Consider the following 19,414-nt stretch of genomic DNA (forward strand, 5'->3'; position numbering starts at 1 on the left):
TATCGTGCGATATCTGACGATTTCTGTGTTGATTTTCCGCTGTTTCCTGTTACTGTCTTTCTTGCGTTTTGTGTACGTTACTGTTTATTTGTCTTTGCGATTTTTGTGTTAGATTTTGATTTGTCCCTGCCGAAATCCTCACTTTCCGGTGGCCGCCCCATTAGGTACATGTATTGTTAAGAGTTACCGCGATTCTACACTGAGGTGACAAAAGTCACGTGATAGCAGTTTGCACATATGCAGATGGCTGTAGTGTCGCGTACACAAGGTACAAAAGGGCAGTACATTGGCGGAGCTGTCATTTGTACCCAGGTGATTTATGTGAAAAGCTTTCCGACGCGATTATGGCCAGGCGAAAGGAATTAACAGACTTTGAACCCGGAATGTTAGTTGGAGCTAGACGCACGGGACATTCATCATCACCGTCATCGTTTTCCAACACCAGTTTCCCAGGAGTGGTGTACAAGCGCTCGCCATCTCTTTCTGTCTTCATAGATCTTCTGTTCCAGGATAGCTTCCCATTTTTGCCCTTTCTCCTCCACATCTGATCTTTCAGTCTCTATCCAGCGATGTCTTAGTCTTTCCCGTAATCTTCTTCCTACAAGGGAGGATTCGAACCTGCATTCGAACCTGCGACAATGCTCAGGTTGAAATACCTTTTGGCAGGTCTTTGGCTGTTCATTGTCAGTATGTATCCGTACCACTGAAGCTTGTGTTTCTTTCTGACACTGATAACAGGGACCTCAATACCAGCTACTTTTGTGTTCACCTCATTCCTGGTTTTGTCCTTTTCTAGTTGTTTGATTCATAGATCTAATGAATCTCATTGCCGGCCGGAGTGGCCGAGCGGTTCTAGGCGCTACAGTCTGAGGTCATCAGTCCCCTAGAACTTAGAACTACTTAAACCTAACTAACCTAAGGACATCACACACATCCATGCCCAAGGGAGGATTCGAACCTTGGGCGTGGATGTGTGTGATGTCCTTAGGTTAGTTAGTTTTAAGTAGTTCTAAGTTCTAGGGGACTGATGACCTCAGAAGTTAAGTGCCATGGTGCTCAGAGCTATTTGAACCATTATAATTTGAATCTCATTTCTGTTGCCTGAATTATGCTGAGGTCTTTGTTTAGTAGGGTACATTTTTCTGAAACATATGTTAGGATTGGTACAAAATAGGTGTGGTGTGTGGGTGCTTTTGCTTTTCATGGCATTTTTCCATCCCAGAGATGTCTGATTTGACTGTAAAAATTGGATGCTTTTTGTATCCTGCTGAGTATTTCTTGCTTAATGGTGTTTATTTTTCGAGATCATGCTTCCTAGGTAATTGAAATGTGCAACAGATTCTACTTTGACTCTGTCTAGAAATATATTTGAGGTTGTTCCTTTCCTGTTGATGGTCATTTCTACAGTCTTTGTTTTGCTTATTTTTAGTCCAAAATTTTTGAATGTGTTGTTCCAATCATTAAGTTCCTTCTGTGCTGCAGCTTCTGTCTCCTATGGGACATTCCGTTTCGGAAGTCTTTAGGGAATTCAGTATTCCGAGATCCCCAGAGTCAAGAGAGTGCCGAGAACACCAAATTGCAGGCATTACCTCCCACCACAGCCAACGCAGTGGTTGACAGGCTTCATTTAACGACCGAGAGCAGCGACGTTTACGTAGAGTTGACTGTGCTAACAGACAAGCAACACTGCGTTTAATAACCGCAGAAATCAATGTGGGACGTACGACCAACATATTCGTTAGGAGTGTGCGGCGAAATTTGGCGTTAATGGGCTATGGCACCAGATGATCGATCTGAGTGCCTTTGTTATCAGCTCGGCATCAGATCCTATATTGGACTTGGTTGAATCATGTGAACTTGATACCCGACTTTCGAGAAATATACATTTCTTCAGAGTTCTTCATAAGTATGCCTTAATTCTAGAGTTCTCTGTACTATATTTGAATAGCTCTACAGAACTTCGCGAAGAAAACACTAGTAATGGAACATTTTAATGTTGTAAAAAAATTATTTGCCGATTTGCGGAAATAAATTTGTGATCACAATTCTTAATAGCTTCTGAAGAGTTCTACAGAGAACTTTATTTACACTTTTATGCAGCTACTAGTTTAGTAAATATTTGCAATAATGGGGGACCCATTTTCACTACAGAAAATATACGAAACTGCGCTGGAGTTCTGATGACAGCTCCAATCACTGTTCTGGACAAAACCCCAAGAGTTTTATCGAAAAACCTAATGTTATTTCTTGTGAAGGTAATCGTTTATAACTGCAATAACGTTGGACACACTTCACCAACATACAGTTTTTCGTCTGGAGGCTAAGCTTCGCAGCCCTAGTTGTGGTCGGTACGTGTAGGTGCAAGTCAGCACATACCGTGTCGACTGTCACTGCGTATCTGACATCTGTCAACCTCACCAATCTAACAATAGCTGCTATATCAAGATACCAGTTAACGAGGCGAAACGAGAAACTCTCTGAAGACATATCTCTGCAACTGGAGGACCTTGTTAATTCTTGTACTCTCTTCTCTCTAGCTTTGGATGGATCAACAGGCATACACGATGTTGTCCAGTATATCATTTTTATAACTGGCATTGATGTTAATTTTAATGGCTTTGAAGATTTTGACGGTCTGGAGATACTGTTTTCAAGAACAATAGAATCATAAACATTTGAAAAAATAAAATTATGCCTGCAAAAATTGAAAGTATATTGTAGTAAAGTCATCAATGTGTATACTGATGGAGAGCTGCCAATAATAAACAGAATCAATGGCGCTGCAGCTTTCCTCAAAAACTTTTTAAATCATCCTGTACTACAATATTACCGCACTATACACCAAGAATCACTGTGTGAAGAAACCTTAAAACCTTAAATAGATAGCATGTTATGCCACCATATCTGAAATGCATGAATAAACCTAGAGCTACAGCATTAACTACATGATAATTCCGAGGCTACTGTGAATTGTTAGATTTGGAGTATGGTGAACTTGTCCTACATCATGAGACACTTAATTTCTAAAGAAAAGCTTGTGAATATGTTTTGGAAATTAAAAATTCTGTTTCTGATATTTTAGAACAGGAAAATATACTAACTGAAAATGAAACCTGTGATGCATCAACAAGCAATTGGATTTGACGTTTTTAGCTGAAGTTAGTTCCCATATCAAAGCCCAAATTTAAAACTAGAAGGCAAAAGCATCAATCAATTTAAAATTATATTGAAACTGATCACCTCTCATTTATAAAATGACGATTTGCATCAATTTCCACACCTGAAACAGCAGAGTGGATGTGCTGCGGACAAAAGGAATTTGTCGAGACATATTTAAAAACGAAAATATTGAAAGATAAGAGATTAGATTAGATTAGTACTTGTTCCATAGATCACGAATACGACACTTCGTAATGATGTGGAATGTGTCAGGTTAATAAAAGGTGTCTATACAAGATACTACATTACACAAAATATTACATGACACTTTTTTTTGGGGGGGGGGGGGGAATTACCCACTACTGTATCCAAAAATTCATCTAATGAGTAGAAGGAGTTGCCATTCAGAAATTCTTTTAATTTCCTTTTAAATGCTAAAGTCATTTGGAAACCGTTTACATAAGTTTTAAACTCGTTTTTAATTAATGAACAAAATATTATGCATATTCCAAGTGGGACAGAAATAGAGCTGATTAGATTAAAACCAATGTCATTGTCAAAAATGAAATAATCTATCTCAATGTCGAAATTATTCTCCCATAGTTAATTTTGGGCATTCATTACGAAGTGAACATTTCCTACAGGTAAGAACATTTGCACATAGTTATATAGTCCTATGTCTCTTTGAGATGACATACAGATGAATACAAGGCATTCCACCCATGACATTTACTGGAGGTAAAACGTCGCAGATAAAGGAATCAAATTACTGGTATGTAGGATCCTGAGCTGAAACTAATGTTGTTTAAATACATTAATTAAGCCATCTAATAATGTTAATTAAGTCCACAATCAACGTTTATTTAAGGCTATTAAGCATCGGCTGGGACTCCTAGTGAGCAGAGACAACAGACAATTATAATTTGCCAGCTGTCACTGCACCCACCCGCTCTCACTCTTCGCATCCAGATATCTGGCCTGGAGTTATCTTCACCAAACGACACTCTCTAGGAACTGTAGCACAATAAGCAAGATCCACAATTGCACTCACCATCTCATCGAAGAGATGATTTCAGACTACTGATGACCGGTGCTCCAATAAGCGTGTGCCTTTCGAGCTGACGTAAATTAACGGATTTAATTGCGTAAGTCAATTGTTCTTTTACCTCCTCTAAGCGAACAAGCTTACCCCTGTCCCTGTTTTTCAACCCTGACAATGACTGAATACTCACACAACTTTGAGAGACAGATCCTCTCCGACTCGTGATACAAAAACTCTGTGGATATACTCGTAATGTGGAACATTACGTGTACAGTGGTCTGACAACTTCGGATCTAGAATTGTAGAGAGTAGAATCGTAGTGGAGCTGTAATTATCGGCATTGTTATGTGCTGCCATCTTGTATACAGAATGGTTCAAATGGTTCAAATAGCTCTGAGCACTATGGGACTTAACATCTGTGGTCATCAGTCCCCTAGAACTTAGAACTACTTAAACCTAACTAACCTAAGGACATCACACACTTCCATGCCCGAGGCAGGATTCGAACCTGCGACCGTAGCAGTCGCGCGGTTCCGGACTGAGCGCCTAGAACCGCTAGACCACCGCGGCCGGTGTATACAGAATGAAATTTGATTAACTGTGATGACATTTCATCTCATACAAGAGAATGATGTATACCGGAATGTAGCTAGGAAAATAGTTTATGGAAAATTATGATTTCATGAATGGAAAAAGCACATTCAGTTCTTTGGTTATTTCAACTTCTCCCTTGTCTGTGACTTGCAACATTATGTAGTGGTGACGTAACTCAAAGAGAACTTTGCGTCCTGGGAAATCAGTAGCGCCTGCACCATGGGTGTTTATGCTCTATTTTAAGAGATTAAATTCTGGTCTTTATCGAAACTGATACACGACTTGTACACTGATTCCCATGCTGCAGACTGAGTACGTCATAGCACCCAAGACTGCTTCCCCATGGCTATGACTGTGCCTCTGATTAATGTAAGAATTTTCAGAGTTGACGATCGCCGGAATTGTAAAGAGCCACAGAGATTTTATTCCAGGTTCTAACTTCATTGATGAGAGTCAAACAAGAGTATGAGTCTGAACTTTAACTTCTAATCATTTTGTTTTATAAACATAAGGATTCAACAGAGTAACAAAATTTCTATCTGCAAGTGTGGGAGATAGTTGTGTAAACATATTGGGGAAGCGACTTCCCTCCTCCAAAAGTTTCCATTCAAGCTACTACATATTATTCAGCCATAATAATTTAACTTCCTCTTCGAAGGTCGAGGGAAGTTAAATCGCCGACCATGACAGGTCTCTGTGTATAATATTTGTGTGTATCTGTTTCATGCCACAACGGAACGAGTACTGCTGTTGCGACATTGGGTGCGGTCTACGCAGGCCCGTCACATGCGAATTTCAGACCAGAAACTCGTAAAACGTCATATAAAGGCAGGACCTGTAACCACATGTCTTTCTACATCTTTTATCCCATCGATTTGATTCTGGTAGAGAGTAGAAGTGGAAAAGACTCTGTTGCTGTCCTACGCAAAGAATAGTTCTCCATTTTCGCTATCATTATGTAGACAAACTTCTGGAGCGGTAGTTTGTGAAGTGCTGCGACATTTTAATTACGTGTGAAATAGTTACTCAATTAACTGTGTGAGTTAATCAGAAAAGTAGAATTTACGGAACTGTTGGCAGCATTTCATGCTTTTAACTAGCGAGCAGTCTAAAAGCAGGCAGAACAAGAAAGCGAAATGTAGTCAGCTAACGGGCGCTATAGCCGACCCCACAGCTGCTGCGCATTATCTAGTTAGATCCTCAGCACCCACGATTGATGTCCTCGCCGTAATTGTGCAAAAGCTTGGTTTGCTATCTGATAATATGTCTCATATGTGGCAAACGCAGTCAACCATGGCACAAGTGCAGTCTTTTATGGCACAAGAGCAAAAAGATTCAAGACTATCAGATGGCACAAGCGCAGTCTAAAATCCAGACACAGGATTACTTAATTCCGACGATCGTGCAAAATCAAAACGAAATGCAAGAGACGATAGCTGATCTTATCATAAAGCAAGAGAACTTGTCGAATAAGTTACAAGAGTTGCGATAGGTTCAGAACAAATTTCTGGAAGAGATCGAAAAGACAGGTGATACTGTCCATGAAATTATGGATCGACAGAATCAGCTAGAAGAAATAGTCGCTAGCCTCAGCAAAACAGTGCAAGATATTTCCTTACTACAGGGAGATAAAATCAAAGTAAATTTTGAGGTACATAAGCGTTACCTTTCGCAGGACACCGATCACTAGGCAAAGGCGAAGGAATAGCAAATGAATCAGGCGATAACAGATGGTGTAAAATCTGTTGTCTCATCCTTATCTCCAGATGAATTGCCAGAAGAGAGTTTCTTTAAGAAAGGATTAGAAGACTAGGCTCCGATTTTGTGAAATGGAAGAAGCAAGTCGAGGGCTCTATTACGATGACCAAAGGAAAGCTAGACGAGATTTGAGGGGCGGTGAATAGTGGCAGAAAGGAACACCCAGCTCCTCGACCACTAACTTCGGGCGACGTATCCAATTACGGAAATCCAAACGCGTATTCGCCACACTATAGTACCCCATATATCCTACAATAAGCCGCTACGGGCCAGTACATGTATTCTACACCTAATATCGAAGAGAAAATGCTCAAATATCGACAGTTTCAGATATGTAATCCCGATAAGAGGACGGTATATCCCGTAGTGTTCGTGAGAAGTTTCAGAGGAGCTTTGCCAATGAACTGAACTGATGCACAGAAGATAAGCTTTGTATCAGGTTATATGGGCAACCGACGCAAGCGAATTTCGTAGGACTTTCGATGAATGTGAACAGGCATTCTTAGCAAAATTCTGAACGCGCGGGATTCAACAAAGGTTGCGCCAAGAAGTATTTTATACTGCACAATTCTCATTCAAGCAAGGGACGTTAAGAAAGTACTTCGAAAAATATCCCAATACATATTACTACTGGTGTAACCTCCCTCTTACTAATCAGCCTATCCTGCTTGCGATATAAAAAATGACCATGGATCGAGTGTATGCCTAATGGATTTTTTCTAATTGGATAAGGCTATCTTTCCCGAAGAAGCGATACCGATAAGTAGGAGGAAAGTGTACAACCGACCTTTCTGAAAATTAAAAAGTAATTAAACCAAACAGTGTTATAATTTAGAAAATGAAAGTTATTTTGTGCATTTGTTCACTCACGAACAACACGAGACAGAACGGGGTACCACTGATCATGAATCCAAAAGTTACATTAATACACAAAAAGGAAATAACTAATGGTCACCAGCCCACTAGGGCAATTTACATCCAAAATCCTGTACAAGATGATGGGAAAGAAAAACGTATTATTAAACACTGACACGGCAACTGGAAGTCGTCACGTTTTTTGACACCAATTTTAAGTGAGTATGTAATGATAAAGAAAACTGAGAAGTCACTCTTTCATTATGTTTGGCATTAAACTTTGAAAAAGGCAATCGACTAATGATTTGAAAATATGTAATTAAACTGTGTTAGTATTTAACTTCGTTACGTGAACAATGATTTTCAGTGACCTCAACATAATGTCAGCAAAGAAATTTAGGGAAAAAACCAAGCAGTTTTTACTTTGCCGTTCCTTATTTCGCAAATTGGATTTCATATTATTGTCTAAACAACTGAGCCTTTTTTCTGACTTGAACAGAATTAAACGCTAGAATACGTACCAAACCAAACAGCCACGTGCTCCAAGCTATATGTAAAATAAATTAAACTTCTGCACTCTTAATTTGTGCATTTCTTTAGATTTGAATTTTTTCCAGTAATAGATTCTCAAACTTTAGAAATGAAATTGCTTTACTTTAGTCTTATACTGAAGCCTCTGCTGTACAATAGTTAATTGAAAGTAGACTGAGGCTAAAATTTTTAAAAGTGACATTATTCATTAATAAACTGGCTGTAACTATTCAATTTGTTTCCTATGACACTTGGTTAACATATAAGGGAAAAAAAGGAACAAGGACCCTGCTTGGTAACAATGTCTGGGGGCAATGAGGACACAATCGCCTGAGTTTAATTGATCATTATTTAAATAAATTATATCAATCAAATCACATTCAGTTGTGCTGCTGGGTTAGCTGTTAATACTTTATACCAATGAACAGTCTTATTTCAGTGCTGTGCATACAAAAAACTCGGAGTAGACGACAAAACAATGTTGCTGGAACTGCTGCTGTTGTTGAAGACAGTAGCATCTTGTGTAGCCACAGCTAACTACAGGGATGGGCAATCGTAACTAATACAGCCTCTTCTGCCCGCCCACTGTCCGTACTCCTTCTACTAGACATCTGGCCGGCACGCGTACATGATACCACCGAAAATGGTACTCTCTACTGTGAGAGCGTTAACACAACACTTCCACACACTACAAGCGCTGGAAGCCGTCTCCCTCTCTCTGCGTGCTCCGTGCAGCAACTCCGTAACCACAGATTTTACAACACTGCTATTGTCGTTGCTAGTCGACGCAAATAACAATTCCTTTGGCTTTTTCCCAGAGCTTATCAGTTTCACACTAAGACACAGATAAATACAATGAAATATCAACAGACTTCTACCTAAATTTACACATGCAGTGATGCCAAGTCCTTAATTATTAAAAGAAAGCATTTAAATTACAAATATTTCCATACAATTAAGCAAAAAAAATTATATATCGTTAGCAGGTGAAATGCATCCTGCATTTTCGGTGTTACACTGGAACAATCCGTTACCACAACAGGATATACTGAGAATATTAAAAGCTAGAGTACCAGTCGGTGTCAGTAATCAGCTAGTTAGTGTGTCATACGAAAATTTGGATGAATTTTTGTCTTCGATCGATCTGATTCAAGAAAACCTGAAGTCCACGCCAGGATCAAATAACGGTTATAATAATGTGAACACTGGTGTGTATCACTCAACAAGTGGCTATGGAACCAACCAAATATATAAAGCAAATCCAAGCACTGTACCAAATGGTATTCCAAACAATAGTTGGAAGAACAACAGTTGGAATGGTAATAGTAGTGGCTTCCAACCGGCCAGAAACATATTTAATAGCAGCATCTGATCTCCTTCATCAATTTTTGATGAGATCAAGGAGATGACGTTAGGTAAGTTGCCACAATCCCTCTATGTTGTGAGATGAGTGCTGCATTGTGACTCTAGCTGCTAAAACGATGTTGAAGCTATATTTGTCTCAAAAAGAACATGGCGTGTACTCCATTCCTCAGTTGTTAGTATAACCAGAGAAGTTTTATGAGTATATGAGATGAAGAGAGAAACAGTCTATTACATGTTATAGTACATTGTTAATTTTTGCTAGTTGAACATCTAACTACAACTCAATGAAACACAATTTACGTGGCATACGCATCTCACCTATATTCTCTGCAAGGCATCTTCAGTGGTCTTGAATTTGTACACATTTTTACTATTTGGTATACATTTTTGGACAATTAAACAGTCGCACAAAAGTCGAAATCAACTGCAGAACGATACTGGCTACTGAATGAAATTAAGATGCTATATTCGAAAAAACAGTACCTAAGCATGATACTGTATGAGACTCATCTGGAATTGGCACAGAACATAGAAAATCCCACAGTTCTCATGACAACGTCAGAAAAAACTTAATACAATACATAAAAAGCAGTGAAACATTTACAAAACGTGTATAAACAGGAAATAATGAAACTAACAATAAAAAAGACACAAAAATACATTATATTTGGAATGTGAACCACATGAACACCAACACACATTCCACCCACGTTTAGTTAACCTGATACAGACAAAACTACACGAAAAAGAACAAAATGCTTTTGGAAAAAGAGTTGAAACACTGTACCAACCTCAAGTTAAATAACAAATACATAGAAAATCTCATAGTAGAAACAGAAAACATCCTCAAACGTGAATAACAGCGAAATAATTGAGAAGTATACATAGGACTAACAAGAGAATTAGTAAAAAAGAAATAAAAGGCATAATAAAATGAACACAGAATACATATAATAGGAACAATCAAACAGAAGGAGCCACTACAAAAACATTAAAACAAAAGTTAATGAACAATAACATGTTAATAACAAGAGCACACAAAATAAATTTAACTGTACTTATGGACAAAGAACAATACCTCACAAAACCAAGGAATACATAAATATCAACACCATACAAACACTGAAGCAGGTCCAACTACACGATTTCAAGCAATCTTGAAACAAACACTGGAAAACGTTGAACATGTACTCACAGGTAAACAGAAATAATACATAACACAGAAAAACCCACAAGCACCAACACTCTGCAGCCAACCAAAGATGGTACACCAATGAGAGCCATTATTAACTAAATGAAATTAAGTTGTTATATTCGAAAAAACGGTACCTAAACCTGATACTCTCTGAGACTCATATAGAATTGGCACACGACATAGAAAACTCCACAGTTCTCATGGCATCCATATTCTGCAAACCACTGCGAAGCATTTGGCAGAGGGTACCTCCCACTGTATCAGTTATTAGGGCTTCTTCTTCTTCCATTTACGTATGGAGTGAGGAAGAATCACTGTTTAAACTCCAGGAAAGCCCCAACATACCACATAGCCAAACATCTTCGCAAGTTAATCACAAAACACTATAAAACAGAAAACAACAGAACAGTGATGAACACAGAAAACCAAATAGAACACATCCAGAACATACTGTACCACACACAGCATCACTGATTTCATTCGACATAGAAAACGTGTATACCTCCATCCCTATCACAGAAACAATAGAAATCATAGAACAAAATCTCACATCCCACAGCAATCTCACTACACAAGCAATAACAGAAATAACAAATTCGCTCAGAATGACAACCAAACGAAACTATTTCCAGTTCAGGACTGAATATTATTTGCAAAGTGATAGACTGCCTGTGGGATCCCCATTATCAGGAACATTACTAAACATTTTTATCAGTCATCTAAAAAATCAAATACAGTATTTGAAAAGATAACCACTAATGAAAGATTTAAAATCATATATTGGTACATATATGTGGATGACATTATTTGTCTAACAGATGAGCCAAATGAAAAAAAATAAATGACTTCACCCTGAAAACAACAGAGCACATCAGAACATAAAATTCACACTTGAAAAAGAAAATCAAATAACTTTCTTGACATAACAAGAATAAAATAAATTGCAAATGTATATATGTTTTGATACATAGGCATGACATGCAGGAGCTTTAAAATATGATACAAAGAACACATCAGGTGTTGGAAGTACTGAACAAACCATTGCATTTTCGCAGAACACTTAAAACACCATAACCACCATTCTACAAATATGGAACAAGATACGAAAATATTGAGAACAAACAACCATGACGAATACTTTATATAAATGCAAGAAAACTTTCACATACTGGAAGCCATTGCTGAAAGCAAACATGTGATAAATGAGCAAACACATATCAATACAGACTTCCTACTACACTTAATAAAAGAAATGCTAAGATAAAATGCATCCCTTTTGCACATGCAGCCACATTAAAACAAATACATACCTTGCTCTCTCTCTCTCTCTCTCTCTCTCTCTCTCTCTCTCTCTCTCTCTCTCTCTTCTGCTCCCCTCCCACTTTCTGATCACCCACCCACCCACACCCACCAACCGACCCCCCCCCCCCCCACACACACACCCAAAAGAATATGTACCAAAACAAATACCATTTCACACATCACCCTGTCCCACTCCTGTCCTAATTTGAAAAGGTTAAGAAACTTCTTCCATGAAGTTTACTTTTGAGGTTGTGTCTGTAAAGTCTGCCTAATTAATGAAGTAGTTTTGTTATTTACACCATATTCACGAAGTGTATTGAACAGACTGGTTTGATGAATCGAGTCGTATGCTTTCCTGAAATCTACAAAGCTGATTACTGTGTGGTTCGACTGACAGTGTTGCAGTATCATCTTCAGGTTCCAGATCTGTTCTGCACTGGATCGATGTGGGTGGAAGCGTGCCTGATATTCACCGATCATATGTTCTGTCTGTTGTTCTAATCTGGTGAGAAGAGCACATGAGAGCACTTTGTAAGCGACTGGTAGAAGTGAAATGTCTCGATGGTTGTTGGGATCAGTCTGGTCGCCATTTTTGCGTAGAGGGTGAATCAAAGCAGTTTTCCAATCCGCTGGTATCACTCCACTTTCCCATGTATTTCCAATGATAGTTTTTAGTCCGTCAATCAAGAGTTCACCTCCGATCGTGACCATTTAGGCAATTACACCGTCTTCCCCTGGTGCTTTGTTGTTTTTCAGATGTGATACAATGTTTTGTATCTCCTCATGCGTAGGTGAAGTTGCATCCTGGTTTGGGACTGCAACATGGAAGTCAAGTTTGTCTGCTGGTGGTTCATTGTTGTGTAACTTCTCGAAATGCTGTTTCAGGATTTCACAGTTGGCCTTGGTGTCCGTCTCAAGTATTCCATCAGGGTGCCGAAAAAAACAGTGGGTGACTTGAAGGTTGCTAGTTCTTCCCTAAATGTCCTATAAAAGTTTTAAAATCATTATTAATTTCCTCTAATCGTTTGTGATGGTACGGGCACTTAATTTGTCTGGTGGTTTTGGATGTTTTCTTCTTTGTTTCCAAAAAGTCCTGCCAATTCTTCAGTGTTATATGGCTGTGGCAAATCTTCCAGGCTGGAATATGTGATTCAAGTGCTCTGTCGCAATCTATTGTACATCATCTGTGTTTCCTTTTCCGTGGTGGTTGACTGCGTTTTCTTGGTGACTGCTGGATGGTTCCAAGAAGCTCTTCCCTTGTTTCTGTGTTAATATCTAGTGAGTGTGCAAACTCCTCTGCATGTTCTTTTAGGTATTATGGATCAATGCACAGCAGTTTAGATTTTCGGCACTTCTTTTGACTAGGTATGAAGTGGATTTTGACTTGTGAGCGATGATGATCGGACTCCATAAAACCTTTGCATACCCTCACGTTCATGATTTCTGGAGAGAATTTTCTAGTTGTCGCTACATGGTCAATTTGATATTCCCCAATGTGGTTGTTTGGAGATTTCCAAGTAGTCATTTTCCTAGGTGGTTTCTTAGAGTTAGTGGACATTATTTGGAGGTTGGCTATCCCACATATGTTGATTAAGCGATGTCTATTGGTGTTCGTCTTTTTTGTGCTGAAAAATTTCCAGTTATATGTCTGTGTTCACGTTCTCTGCCATTTTGTGCATTGAAATCTCCCAACATGACTTTGACAAGGTGTTGAGGGTTCTTCGTGAGTACACGTTCGAATTTTGACCAGAACTTCCCACTTTTTGTCAGGACCGTTATTGACTGGAGCATGTGCATTTAGAGGTTGACGAGAAGTCTACCACAGAGTCGTGGATACTGTTATGCACGAGGAATGCCGTTCCCAACAAGTTTATGTTACTATTTTTCAGTTTGATTGCAGGCTTTCCCTTGTAGATACGATAGCCACTTGAATCAAAGTGATCACAATCACGAAAACGCGTTTCTTGTTCTGCAAGTATATGAATCCCAAATCTATCACAAGTATCTGTCAGTATCTTGAGTTTTCCTGTTTTAGTCAGTGTCTGTACGTCCAGTGTACCAATGAATTGCTTTCGCTTTGGTTTGAGGAATTTTGGGAAGCTGTGACTCTTCCCTATATGATGTCCTGGTGCCCCAGAATCTGAATGACCAGGTTCGTCTTCGCTCTTCTGAGTTACGGCCTGAGGTAGTTGCTTTGTTGTTTATGTTTCCATCATGCTAAGTTCGTGGTTGGTTTCAGCTGGTGGACGTCTACCCAGAACGAGTGGCTGATTGTGGATTCAATTCACTCTCATCGTATAGCTTGTTAATCCGTACGGCAGCGGATACATATGCATATTCAACTTGATCACAGACATCTAAAAAAATACACTCGAAAACTGGCAATAACATTCGATCTTTGGCAATAACATCCGACAGCCAGCGACACAAACCAAAACATAGCATCAAAGCAAGTGTTCAGTTTCTAGTGCTGTGACGTGTGGGGAACGAAACCCCAAATGGTAATTATAACAAGAAAAACAGTGCCAAAAACGGAACTAATACACAACATATAGAAAATCATCCATGGAACCTGTCAGCAGGACTTAAAATATTACTATGCCATAGAGAAACCAACCACCAAAGCTGTTTATAACCTATATATACATTGTTCCAAAATGTAAACCAAACAGCAAAAATATGCACATATTCCAGGCCACTGAAAATGCCTTGCAGAGAATAAGGCAAAATGCCTATGGCACGAAAATTGTGTTTCATTCAGTTGTAGTTACACAGTCAACAAGTAAAAATTTACAATATACTGTAACATTACATGCAACTGACGAAGACAGAACTACAAAAGTTGAAGATATTCTACTATATACATGAAATAATTTGTAGTGACATTGGAAAGCAAGATTACAAAGTTTCTGTGCAACTTAAAAGTAAATTTAAGAAAACAGACATACATCAACTAACCTTTAATGATTGTCATTCAGTTTGTGTGTGAAAGGCAAACATAAATTACAGTAATAGGAAATAATATTCATAGCGAATTTTTATTTTTTACTTCAAAATTTGTTACTTTTGGCCTGATGATCATACTACTATGTCTCAGTGTGTAGGAATTTTACAGGGTAAACTTCCATTCATCTAAAAATTTTATAATTTTTTTAAAAATTTTATATTATTTTGATGAAGGAATGTTGTAATACAAAGAATTGTAATACAAAGAACAAGCCATCTTGCACTTTCATCTCAGCAAGATAATGCCCACCCGCTCATAGTGAGAATTTCTACTGATTGTCTTTGTGATTTCCAAACCCTAACTTGGCCAACAAGGTCGTCGGATCTCTCCCCAACTGAGAATATTTGAAGTATTATGGATAGGGCCCTCCAGTCATCGCAGGATTATGATTATCTAACATGCCAATTGGACAGAATTTGGCATGCATCCATTGGGAGGACATCCAACAAGTCTATCAATCAATGCTAAGTCGAATAACTGTTTGCCTAAGAGCTAGAGATGGGCCAATGCATTATTGACTTGCTCAACTTGTGAAGCTTTTCTCTTGAATAAATAATCCAGTTTTTCTTATATTGTAGTCATTTTTTGTCTTTATATGTATATCACATCTACCGATTTCCGCCCGATTCGGATAGTTGCTTCATGGTGCATCTCTTTTTTGTCTTCTAGTGTAGTTGGTAATGATTAATGAGATATGATTAACTGTTGTGTGAAATGAGCTTGCTGCTATGCATGGTTTATACTAAAAAAATGTGACTTGTATCTTCCACTGTTGTTTCACTACTCTCACAGTAAGTATTATCTCAAATATACGTTCTGTGAAGATGGTTAGGGAATGATCCACTATTACAAAAATGAGTTACACACAACAACTCAATAAAATGAGGATAGTTTTACTTATGCTGAAGGACAGACTTGCTGACAGTTGTGAGAATGGAAACAACTGTATGAGCTCAAGAAAAATTTTTAAATCTGAAATTAGAGCAGCAAAAATCAAATCAAATGAAGAGTACATATTAAATTCTAAAAATAAATGTAAAGCAGCTTGGAATGTAGTGAAAAGTGAGACAAACATGGGAAAGGAAGAAATCAATATTCCAATTAACTGTACCAGCCTCAACGAATATTTTGCAAATGCTACAAGAACCCTTGCATCACCAAGTGATAATACATCAGTTCTGAGGCCTTCCTTTTGGTATCACAGAATACACCAAATGAAAGATATGTTTGGAGAAGAATTACTGCTACAGACATTACTAATGTCGTAAACAAGCTGAACAGTTTCAGAACAGTGGACTAATATAGGCTCAGTAACTATGTTCTAAAATCTATAATTAAGGAAATCAGAAAGCCTCTGCTCGATCTTGTAAACAAAATTCTTGATATAGTACTTTCCCTGAATGCCTTAAAATTATAGTTACACTTCCGGTATACAAACTGGGTGACAAAGCCTTACCAAATAGCTATGGATCGGTATCAGTTGTCCCAGAGGCACACACACATACAGATCTATAAAATGTTGAAAATAACAAGTTACTAAATGAAAGCCAGTTTGGCTTCAGGTCAACTTAGTCAGCTGTAAGAGATTTTGAAAGTCTGTTAATTGCAATTCACAATGGTTATGAAATGAAAATAATCACCTGTACTACACTTATAGACTTCAGCAAAGCTTTCGATTCTGAATCACAAGAAATTATTGCAAAAAGGCCAGAATACAATGGTTTTGTAGATAAAGTACTAAATTTAGTAAAATCCTACCTAAGCAACTGGCAACAATTACTGCATGTCAACAAAGAGATATTAAAACTAATGAAAGTTAAGAGAGGAATCCCACAAAACTATGTTCTCCGGCCATTTCTTTTTATTGTCCATGTTAATGACATTTCAAACTACATGGCGTGCAAAAATGTTCTATAGGCTGATGATACGACTATGATCTCATCTGCTGAGAATATGCAGGCAGTTATAGACAAAAAACTATTTGAAAAAGCAGTCAGTGCTGTTAAGCTAACCAGTAATATACAAACAGAAAAAATACAGAGGATGTATATTTTAATCTAAAGGCACTAAAAGAAGAGAATAAAAGTGTCAAACTGTTGGGCCTCATAATAGGCCAAAGAATCTCTTACAATGAGTATATAAAATATCTGACAGATAAACTTGTAAATATTATTTTTCTACTTTAGAAACTAGCAGTCATATATACTCAAGGATTGGGTCTTAGAGAATCCTGTAAGAAACATGTCTGTCAACTCAATATAATGTGTGTGTGTGTGTGTGTGTGTGTGTGTGTGTGTGTCAGAGAAAATATACAGAAATTTACTCCAAGAATGAATGTAATGACCACTGACTACTTTTTTTCAGCTAATTTTGTATTTTTGTCTACAACTATTTGTATATTCTCAAAAGATGAGATCAAAGTCATTTCATTCGCTTACAGAACATTTTTGCACACCATATAGTATACATTACCAGAAACAACTGCATGCTAGACATACCACATTCAAGGTTGTCACTGATACATAATAGTCACAAACACCTTTGGCTGAATATATGTAATAAACTGCCAGGATTAGTAAAAATCCTCACTCTAACTCAATTTCAAGTAGTGTTAGGGATGTGGTTTAAAAATGTAGCATATTATTCTACGGAAGAATACCTTCAAAGTGACATGAAGGCCATTATACAATGAAGGAGAAAACCCTATTTACTATAAATTAAGTGTGTCGTAGATGTATAAACATAACATACTGTCTCATTTATGTAAAATGTAGCTATACCATACACAATATGAAACTGGAAGTACATGTATGTACTTCTGTAATTAATATGCACATAATGTATAAAGGAAGAGATAATATATTTATTTATGTATGATTATGTAGATATGTAATGAGGTACACTAGAATGTAAATTATCTCATGACAATCATCATTTTGTAAATGTGTTAAAAACTGTATGTTTTTAACTAAAAAATACATCTACAAGTATAACTTCAATTGAAGAACCCAATTTCGTGGTAAACATGCTGAAATGCAAATAAACAAACAACTAAATGTCTATTAAATCATATGCGAATTACGAAACTTGTAAACCTTTTATTTGTTCTTATTGTGTCGGACCAGGTCTTCGAGGAATGTTTTCTTGTCTTCATCCATCGTATTCCCCCTTATGAGCATCGATGATTGATATTCGTTTTCGCATTGGTATCTTGTTCTGCTATATGGTGCAGTCTTTATATCTTATGGCAGTAATAAGATGTTTTTAAAAGTGCGGTTTTGACCACCACATTATATTTAATGTTCATTGTGAAATTAGCAACAAAGATTAAATTAATGACACCAGTATGAAATTCAATATCGGTTGCAATCGCACAAGTTAACGATTCATTTTACAGTAATTCAGCATCAAGTTTCTATTCCGCAGTCGAGTTTGGCTGGGCAGTGACTGGAACCCAGATCATTAGAGCCTAATGGGTGAGCTCTGTCACTTTTGAAGATAAAAATCACGCGATTCGGCCATGCTAAACGTCGGTATAACGATATCGATAATTTCTTCAATGTGATGAAAAAGTATCGATTGTGGCCAACGCGTGGCGTTCGGCAAAGATAGATGTGTGTGTGCGTGTGTGTATGTGTTGCGGAGAGTATGGTGTATTGTCGTCAGGTTAGTTGCGTAATGCCGGCGGACGAAAACGGGTTGTTGCCGGAAACGTAGACATACACATTGTTGAAGCTGAAGTGTTTGTGTGAAGGTGGCTGTTGTTAGAGATTCCAATGCATGTTTTAGTATCAGAAGTCCATCGGTCCTCAGCTATTCCGTCATGCTTCTGCAATCAGTGAACACAAGTTTTTCCTTTTTTATAAGCTGCATAGTGTTCTTATTCGGTGTTTCGCGAGTTACCGGCGTAGGAGAGGTGATATATGCAATTAACGCAGGCGGCGAATCGCACACAGACAGTTTGGGGGTAAGATATGAAAGGGATCCTCTCCACGGAAAGGTGGGAACAGCATCTGACTATGGAAAGCAGCTTATAATAGGAAGGGTACCGCCTACGGATCAGCTGTTGTATCAGACGGAACGGTATCATCATAGCACTTTTGGTTACGATATACCCATTCATGAAGACGGAGAGTATGTTATGATCCTGAAGTTTTGCGAAGTATATTTTAATGCACCAAACATGAAGGTGAGTATATCTAACTTCATGCTTAATGTTTACCTACAATACACAAGCTCTTATTGCACGATGCGTGATGCTTAATTGCTCTCTCTCTCTCTCTCTCTCTCTCTCTCTCTCTCTCTCTGTGTGTGTGTGTGTGTGTGAGAGAGAGAGAGATAATTTAAGGTCTATAGGAAAATTATTTTATTGGAGTAAAAGATGTGTCTTGGAATATTATGCAACCTAACATATGATTCTGTGAATGGAAAGGTGTTGCTGTTTGAGCAGCCTGTAATGGCCTGCTGCAACATGTAAGGTTTTGTATGTGGAAGCATGTAAACATCCTGGCATCAAATCATTAAGTCTCTGTATGATTTTGCAGAATCTGTATGCAAATCCATGAAGTATCAACTCTCTTAACCAAAGAAATAAGCAATCATGTCA

General features: G+C 38.0%; 1 protein-coding gene across 1 annotated transcript in view; it reads left to right on the forward strand.

Moving 5' to 3' along the window:
* The first annotated feature begins 18,416 nt into the window (after nucleotides 1-18,416).
* The window catches only part of LOC126249750 (malectin-A), a 34,941-nt gene continuing 33,943 nt past the window's right edge, over nucleotides 18,417-19,414 (forward strand). Inside the window, exon 1 of the mRNA XM_049951434.1 lies at nucleotides 18,417-18,997. Coding sequence (XP_049807391.1) covers nucleotides 18,632-18,997 — 366 coding nt within the window. The 5' untranslated portion in view covers nucleotides 18,417-18,631. The remainder of the gene's footprint in view (nucleotides 18,998-19,414) is intronic.

The sequence above is a fragment of the Schistocerca nitens genome, chromosome 1, assembly GCF_023898315.1.
Source record: "Schistocerca nitens isolate TAMUIC-IGC-003100 chromosome 1, iqSchNite1.1, whole genome shotgun sequence".
Lineage (NCBI taxonomy): Eukaryota > Metazoa > Arthropoda > Insecta > Orthoptera > Acrididae > Schistocerca > Schistocerca nitens.